Here is a 9,140-nt window from a genome sequence, read left to right as displayed (position 1 = left end):
ATTCCTGCCCCAAAATAGCCCAAAATACAGTAAATATAGCATCCTACAGTCATTCTGAGCCACTTATTAAGGAAGTTTCTGGAGGAGAGATGGAGTATCTATTATGCAAGCAGGAGATAAACTTAGAATGAGAAACAATTCACAAATCTCCCTTATATATAACAGCCGAATGGTGGTGGCACTTCTCTAGAGCATTCCACACGCTCCGGAATTGGTTGGCGCCCTAGTGTGTCACTCAGAATCTGTCCCTATCCACTGGCTGCATTGCTTGAGTCTCGCCTCCAACAGTCTAATCAGTTTGCTGTTTCCCTCCCCCCCCCATAGCCAGTCAGAACACAGAGGTCATTTGCATATGCAGCCTCCTTGGCCTTTGTCTCGGAACACAGAGGTAGTTTGCATATGCGACTTGATTGACTTTTGCCTCTAACATTCTAAACAATTTGCTGTTCTGGGGTAAAATGTGTCCAATCTCCAGGTGAGGGCTGGAGATCACTCAGAATTACAACTGCTTTCCAGATGGCCGAGATCAGTTTCCCTGGAGAAAATGGTGGGCTCTGTATCCTTATATGCTGCTGAGGTGGCCCCCGTATGACAGCCAATGCAACGTAGCAGTCAGGGCTTCAGAGCTCGGGAGAGGCTGCAGGTGTGTGTGGGGTGGAAAGCTGAAGAGTGAGGGGGAAATAAAAGTAGGTTGATAATTGGCTGGGAAGAAGATAGGGTTGCCAACTCCAGGTGGGAAATTCCTGGAGATGTGAGGGATGGAGCCTGGAGAGGGTGAGGTTTCAGGAGGCATAGGACCTCGGACAGGTACAAAGCCATAGACTCCACCCTCCAAACCAACCATTCCCTTCTGGGGAACCATTGTTGTCAATCTCCAGGTGAAGGCTGTGGATCACTCAAAATTACAACTTTTCTTTAGGTAGCAGAGATCAATTCCTCTGGAGAAAATGGTAGTGTCATTATACTCTGCTGAGGTTGCCACAGCAAATTGACACTGAGTGTCCAAGGCCGGGACACCCGCCCAGAGCCTCTTTCTATATCTCGTTGTATTTATTTCCACAATGGACCTTTTTCCTAGTGGTCTATAAATGTATTGTAAGTAATATAAATGTAGTTTAATGTAGAAAAAGAACAAGTTTTGAATATCAATTCGTTCACATTTTGATATATTAAAAGTTATAGCAAGTATGTTGTATTGATGAAATATGCAATATAGAATACTAGGGAAAAGGCCCGTTATGGAAATAAATACAACGGCCTCTAGAAAGAGGCTCTGGGGGGGAGAGGATTAGCAAAATGTTTAGAATGTTGGAGGCAGGACTCAGGCAAAGCAGCCAGTGTATAGGGAGACCCTCTGAATGACAGATCAGAGAGCGAACTGATTTTGGAGCGTGTGGAATGTTCTAGAGAAGTGCCACCACCATTCAGCTTTTATTTATAAGGGGGATGTATTAATGATTAAGCTGTTGTAGAAAATACCTTAAAAACTCTAATGAAGGGGATGTTGGGGAGAAGTAACTCTTTACCTCTTTCTTTAATATATCCTGTATAAATATAATTTGTTTCATAATCCGTATATAATCCCTTTCTTCCCTTCTGTACCCCTTTTGTTCTTTTGTTTTTAAAATTAAAAAATTACAAAAAAAGAAGCTTCTGGTGCAGTTTTTACTTTGGTATGTAATCAAATTTCAGCTCCATTTCTTCTCACAATTTCCTTGGTTGTGTTGACCACAGCATCTTTTTTTAAACCTTTTTTTATTGCTTTTCTAAAACTACAGTACTACAGGGTTGGGGGATGGGAACAGCCTAAAACTAGAGTACCAAGGATCATTATTACAAAAATTTGAACTTATTGATACATCTCTTTTGTCAGAATAGTAAAAAGCAGACAATCACAAACTTATTTGGCTGTAGTTGTATATCTTAGTTTTAAAGTTATACGTTGACAATAAACGCTATAGTGTAAATATCATTAGTTTGGAGTTATGTGTTAAGAATAAACATCAGGCTATCGAAATTAAGCTATTTTGCATTTTCCTGTACTCCTGTCAAAGTCCAAATTAGTTTTTTAATGCTTTAGGGGTAGCAACCCCTAGCTCTGCTTCAAAATCAAAGGGTTTTGCCAGACTGATCGAATTGATATCAGAGTCTTTCCCATCCTTCTCTCTCTTCTTCTTCTGCGTCTTTATTCTCCTCCACTTTCTCAGGTTCCTCTTCCATTTTCTGTTGTTGCTTCAGGAACATCCGCTTTATTTCTTTTTCGCTGAAATTTTTGAGTTCCTTTTGCAATGTATACAGCTTGTTGCTAAAGTGGTCATCTGGTCCAGTAGAGGGTGTGAAGCTGCAGCAATCGGTTTGGGAAAGTCTATGGTCGCTTCTGGTTTGGTAGCCAGCGATGATGTGCTGGCCGTTCCTGTGATAAGTTTCGATTTCGACACCATTTATTCTGCTCACTGTGTCATTATTTACACAAGAGGAAAGTTTAAAAGTTCTCCGTAAGTCTGATGATTTATTGCTTTTTTGCTGGTTCACCGCACACTCCATTGTAATCTGCTTCTTTCAAGCCGCCCTTACTGCCTCCTGCTTTAAATTCGTTCTTTTCGGGATTGGGCATTCCCCTCCCCCTTCCACTTGTTTGGGGCATTGGGGTGGCTTTGCTGCTAGCGTTTTATTGATTGTTTGCTGGGTCATAGCTTCACTCATGTTTGTACTTGCATTCATTGAGAGAAGATAGTTCCTTAGGATCCTTGTGTGCTCTGTCCGGTGTGTGCCTCTTGGTGCCATACTGGCTCCGTGCTGTGGGGGCCTTTGGGGCAAAAAGGTGCCTCAAACCTTTAGCTTCCGCCTTGGGAGAGGCACCTCTCATGCCCCAGGCTGCGCCCCCCTCCAGGGGGCCTGGAGGGTCTAAGATCAACTTGGACCCCAACCACAGCATCTTTTTTCATTGACTTGGTGACCCAAAGATTTCCTGAAGCCAAGTCAGTAACTGAATATCAAAGTACCAAATTGATATACTAAATAAAACTGCTTCTTTCCTGCATATTTTTCTCTGTTTTGTCTTCTGTTAATGTCAAGACATTACATATATATCTAGTCATCATTATCTTTTTATCTCATTTCTTTTGCAGGAGGGATATTTGAAACTGTCGAAAATGAGCCTGTTAACGTTGAAGAATTAGCTTTCAAGTTTGCAGTTACCAATATTAACAGAAACAGAACACTGATGCCTAATACCACATTAACTTATGATGTCCAGAGAATTAACCTTTTTGATAGTTTTGAAGCCTCAAGACGAGGTAATTATCTTGATATTTTAATAATGGTTTTTAGTTGTGCCAGTTATATGCAAAGTTTCTTTTTTCACCAACAATTATCTTAGTACAGTACAACAACTTAGTACAGTACAACACATGGGGTCATGTCAGACACTAGGGTTCCCAAATCCCCCCGGGGGGTGGATTTCCCCCCGCTTTCAAGGCCCGACTTCCGCCCCACGCAGAATCGGGCCCGGGGGAAACCCCACCCCCGCGTGCGCGTCACCCGGAAGTGACGTCGCACGCTGGGGGCGGGGCCATGCCATTTGAGGGAAAAACAAAGAGTTTTCCCCTCAAATGGCGTGGCCCCGCCCTCAGCATGTGATGTCACTTACGGGTGATGCGCACGCGGCGCGCACGCGTGCTACGCGCGCATGCACGAATTAGACGCCGGCCGGGAGCCCCCCGCTCCAGGCCAAAATGCATTTGGCAACCCTATCAGACACATTAGGGTTTTTCCCCATTGTTATCTGGGAAAAGAAAGTATATTTCTTCAGCCATATGCCATGCTTTTAGAGTATAACAGTCTCAAACAACTCAAGTGTTGGTTTTGGTTAAGATCTGAAATGGCTGTAATTGCCTGCAGTATTGAAATATCTGTGGAGCAAAGTGATCTGATCTTCTTTTTCTAATATTTATCTGGTGTTACTAATTGAAACAGAAAATCAAATGTTTTCTCTCTTGTGAGCATCCTCTCCCTTGGATGAGAAGTTTGGTATTGCAAGGTTTAATTTGCAAGCTTTCTTAAATGGCTGCACTTATTGATGTATACCACAAGATACTATCAATATTTTAATAAGATAGACTGGTTATTAGCGGTACATTTACTTTGCCCACAACATCAAGTGTGTTCTTGCAAGGTATTTTTAATTAACCCCTTTTGTCCATAGAGGAGTATTGACTTTTTAAAAATTGCAATGCAGTTCACAATTACGTGTGTGGAAGTCCCACTGCAATCAGTACAGCCTGTAAAAGCACGGCCTTAGAAGCAGAAACCTTTCAAGGTCACTTTCCTAAACAATAAATTTAAATGCAAAAGAAGCAGAATGCTAAAATATATTTTTCTTGTATTTTTAGAGAAAGGGGATTCTAAGTCATACTTATATGAGTAGCAACAGTTTGGCAGACTACTTAACATTTCGTAGCTCGTAAATTTGTTGTATGCTCAGAAACTCAGACATTATAGTTCATAATTTAGTTAAGAAATTTGCAAAGCAAATCCTAAGGAATTTTTAGCAGTTTATATTACCCACATCACATATGGTTTCACAAAATTACTTATAATGTTTTTATCTCAAATTTATTTCATTGATATGATATATACCAAAAAGGCCTCCAAGAGGTTAATGACTGGATATACTTAAGAAAAATCTCAGTCCCAAGTATGCTTTTTTATGAAGCAAAACGTCTGAACTGCACGTAGATTAGATAGTAGGTTGACATGCATTGTTTCTCCAGAGAAAGATAAATGGATTATATCTAACATGACAACACTGAACAAGTTTATAAATATCTTTGAACAATAATCTTTTGAAGATTAATATGTTATGATTACAAAGCTGTATGTAACATTTGTCCTTACCATTGCCCTACCCACTGTTACAAATTTACAATGTAATCTTATCACAATGATTTAGTTTCTGCCTATGTCATAATGTAAAGTGCCAAGTAAACTGATAGCAGTAAGTAATTAGTGAAATGTTAAATAATTCATAATGCATATTATAAACATAGGAGGATGGAGAGATCATACTAGCAAATATATTTCATGACTATAGTTGCCAACCTCCAGGTGGTACCTGGAGATTTCCTAGAATTACAACTGATCTCTATAGAGATCAGTTCCACTAGAGAAAATGGCAACTTTGGAGGTTCTCCTCCTCAAACCCAGCCCTCCCCAAGCGTCACTCCTAAATCTTCAGGAATTTCCCAACCTGGTGACGACAACCTAGTTGATGACCATTCTGTACTAGATGCTAATCAAACCCTGCTAGGCTTGTCATCTCTTAGGTAGGCTCCTATTGTTGACTTGAGGTGGTAATACAAACTATCTGTGATAACTAATTTTCTTTACTATCTTTTTTTCTTGACTCACTTGCCATGGTAATAGAATGAAGTTAGAGTCCAGTGGGGCACCTTTAAGACCAACAAGGTTTTATTCAAGGTGTGAGCTTTCGTGTGCACACACACTTTGTCAGACAATGAAATGGAATTACAGAGCGTACTTGTATGTATACAGGATGGCTTGTTAAATTAGCATGCAAAATACTGAAGATGTTTTTTAACAGATAAAAAGAATGAGAAGCTTTGTTTCTAGTTATCATCTGTTTGGGTTCAACTGGGGGGGGGGAATATGTCAGAACCAGAAATCAAGTTTGTCATTCTTTTTATTTGTTAAAAACATCTTCACTATTTTGCATGCTAATTTAACAAGCCATCCTGTATATATACACAAGTATGATCTGTAATTCCATTCCATTGTCTGACAAAGTGTGTGTGCACACGAAAGCTCACACCTTGAATAAAACCTTGTTGGTCTTAAAGGTGCCCCGCTGGACTTCGGACCAACATGGCTGCCCGACTTGATCTTGCCATGGTAATGTACTCCAACAAATAATGTAATTTTGAATTCAAATGACTGAATGTATGCATGGCTAAAGAAATGTTCTCTTGCATTGTAACTTTTAGTCTAGGTATAGCCTGCAAATTTCTAGTTCTGTGTTTGCTTTCATCAGGTATCTCAGTGCACCTTGTAATACACTGTGTCACTGTGAATGATAGTACCCTTTACCATGTATGAGTGTTTGACTTAAAATTAACAAACGGTAGCACCCTTAGATAGCAATTTAGCAGTTAGCTTGGAAATCCTCACAGGGCCTACTGCAACTAAATTTATATATTTATGGTTGCATCAACAGTAATCCATGACACTTTCAGTTGGAGGCTACGTTGATAGAATAGCTCTGGGCTTCAGTTCTGTTTAAGGGTAATGAAGTGAAACCACTGCATTGGATTTTGTGACAGGCTGCTCCCCTCTCATCTGCTTAGCTTGAAAACATTGATGTTCTGGTGGTTTTTAGATGTGGGTCTCATCTTTTCTCAAGTGTATACTAATTATTTTCACAAATTCAGTCATTTGCTTTGCTTTATGTGTTAGGAAACAGTAGAAATAAAAATGCTAACTGGACATCATGGTTCTTTTTATTCCATCTTTCATAGCGTGTGATCAGCTTGCTCTTGGGGTAGCTGCACTGTTTGGACCATCCCATAGCTCATCAGTCAGTGCAGTACAATCAATTTGCAATGCACTTGAAGTTCCACATATACAGACCCGGTGGAAACATCCTACAGTGGATAACAAAGATTCATTTTATATCAACCTCTATCCAGACTACGCAGCCATCAGCAAGGCAGTTTTGGATTTGGTGCTATATTACAACTGGAAGATAGTAACAGTTGTATATGAAGACAGTACAGGTATGCCTCATCAGTCATTTTCAAACTTTTGGTTATGATTAATGGCTCTTATGGGTAATACTAAAAATTATCACATATAGTAGCTTTCCTAGTTCAATTAATCTTATAACACTGGATGCATGAAGCTGCTTTAATCAGACCAGTGGGCTGTTGAGGTCAGTGTTGTCTACAAAGACTGGCAGCATCTCTGTGGATTTTCAGGCAGAGGTCTTTCACATCACCTGCTACCTGACCCATTTAACTGGAGATACCAGAAATTGAACCTGCGGCCATCTGCATGCCAAGCAAATGCTCTGCCACTGAGTCATGTGCTTGCCTATTGTGGTAACTTGCATTAACTCTGTGGTAACTTTCATTCCCTAGCATTAATGAGAATTCAGAGTGGAAATTAATATATTACTTTATGTTTCATTCTAATGCCTGAAAAGAATAGAAACCTAGGGCAAAGTGACTCCCTATGAATCATGAGCATACAGTATTTGCAGCGGCAGATCTTTTTGTTCACTCTTCGTTTATCCCAGAATTTTAAACAGCCTACTGTGCCATAAAAAATTAAAAATGGTTCTGTGTATAGTGCCCCATGCACAGTTAGCTTTCATTTGCTGTTTCATTTGAGATTTTTGTATTCCAGTTTGAAAAAAGGAGGAAGACACTTCTGAGTTCACCACACTTTGTAGTCTTTCTAGTTTCTATACCTTGTGGTTCAGATGGCTTTTTAAAACTCCACATTCGATGCAGCAGAGCATATTTTAGAACAGGCATTAAAATATGTCTCCCACTTAGCACTTTATTATCTAAAGAATGTTTTAAATTCTTAGAAGTGTTGCCTACTTGTTAAGAAATGGTTGATACAGGACACAAATTCAGAGTTACTTATTGAGTGTGACTGCATAATCAGATGTGAGATTAAATTAGAGTAGGAAGAGTAGAGTGAACTTCTTGTGAGCCTTTTGAGTGGAAATAACACCAGTTATCTCAGATGGTTTTTGTCAGCGTATTACATAATAATAAAAACGTAAAGAACTTGTAAAAAATTGTCAGTTTTTTTTTAAAAAGCATTAAGTGTAGGGATGGGCACGAACTGGGAAAATGCAGTTCAATTTGGTTCGTGGTTCATGGTGTGAGCAGTTCATGAACCATGGACCGTCAGGAACTTTTTGGTGCTAGATGAACCCGTTTGGATCATGACGTTTCTGATGTGGTAGAATGTCCCACCAACATGCTAGCAACACTGAACGTAGGGAATCTCCAGCTGATTCTCCTCTATTTGCCCTCCAAGTATGGTAAGGATTGGATTTACAAGGTCTGAGTTACAGGCCTCCACAGAAGATGCCCCCAAGACAGTGCTTTCTGGGGAAATGAGGTTCGGGTTCAGGAGATTCAAGAGTGTATAGAATGGATCCTGTGCAAACTAGAGACACCAAACGTGCAGTGGATCTCTGGCTGACTCTCGTCTGCCTACCTTACATGTTTGGTGAGAATTGGAGTTCTGAGTTCCAAGTTACAGCCCCCAAAGAAAGTGCCCCATCCTCCATTGTTTACAATGGACTAAGGTTAACAAGAGAACCTCTCAGTAGAAACTGAAGGTGGTGGACATTTTCATAAGCCCAGCAGAACCAGTGCAATATGATCATCTATCTATCTATCTATCTATCTATCTATCTATCTATCTATCATCTATCTATCTATCTATCTATCTATCTATCTATCTATCTATCATCTATCTATCTATCTATCTATCTATCTATCTATCTATCTATCATCTATCTATCTATCTATCTATCTATCTATCTATCTATCTATCATCTATCTATCTATCTATCTATCTATCTATCTATCTATCTATCTATCTGAACTTTTACCCCACCCTCCCAGCCAAAGCCGGCTCAGGGTGGCTTACAAAAACAGATAATTACATTAAAAGCATAAGTTAAGATTAAAACAATTCTATAACCATGATAAAGTGCTAGTGATCATTGTTATCCATAAATGGTAGCAGCCATCATTCACAGTTCTCAGCTCACTGTCATCTCACAGTATTCGTTTTGGTTGTTCCTGCAGTACTTGTTCTTTAGGATTTTGATGGCAGTTTCTGGAATCCAGGGCCCTCTCCCATTCAACCATCCGATGTTCTTGATTGGTGGTGGTGGCAGCTCCCAAAAGCCTCGTGGAAGAGCTCCATTTTACAGGCCCTGCAGAACTGTAAAAAGTCCCGCAGTGCCCTGATCCCGCAGTGCCCGCAGGAGCTCATTCCACCAGGTTGGGGCCGTCACCGAGAAAGTCCTGGTCGTCGACAGCCTAGCCTCCTTAAGACAGTGCCACTGTGGCAGTGCAAACCCACCAGGACTA

The 9,140-nt window shown here is 40.2% G+C and overlaps 1 protein-coding gene across 1 annotated transcript in view; it reads left to right on the top strand.

Annotated features, from left to right (window-relative positions):
* GRIK1 (glutamate receptor, ionotropic, kainate 1) overlaps positions 1–9,140 on the top strand; it is a 187,346-nt gene that overhangs the window by 65,997 nt on the left and 112,209 nt on the right. The window contains exons 3-4 of the mRNA XM_015422986.1: positions 3,129–3,296; positions 6,534–6,791. Of these exons, the coding sequence (XP_015278472.1) occupies positions 3,129–3,296; positions 6,534–6,791 (426 nt within the window). The remainder of the gene's footprint in view (positions 1–3,128; positions 3,297–6,533; positions 6,792–9,140) is intronic.

Source organism: Gekko japonicus, unplaced genomic scaffold, assembly GCF_001447785.1.
Source record: "Gekko japonicus isolate JY-2015 unplaced genomic scaffold, Gekko_japonicus_V1.1 scaffold178, whole genome shotgun sequence".
Lineage (NCBI taxonomy): Eukaryota > Metazoa > Chordata > Lepidosauria > Squamata > Gekkonidae > Gekko > Gekko japonicus.
This window is presented reverse-complemented; position numbering and strand designations above follow the sequence as displayed.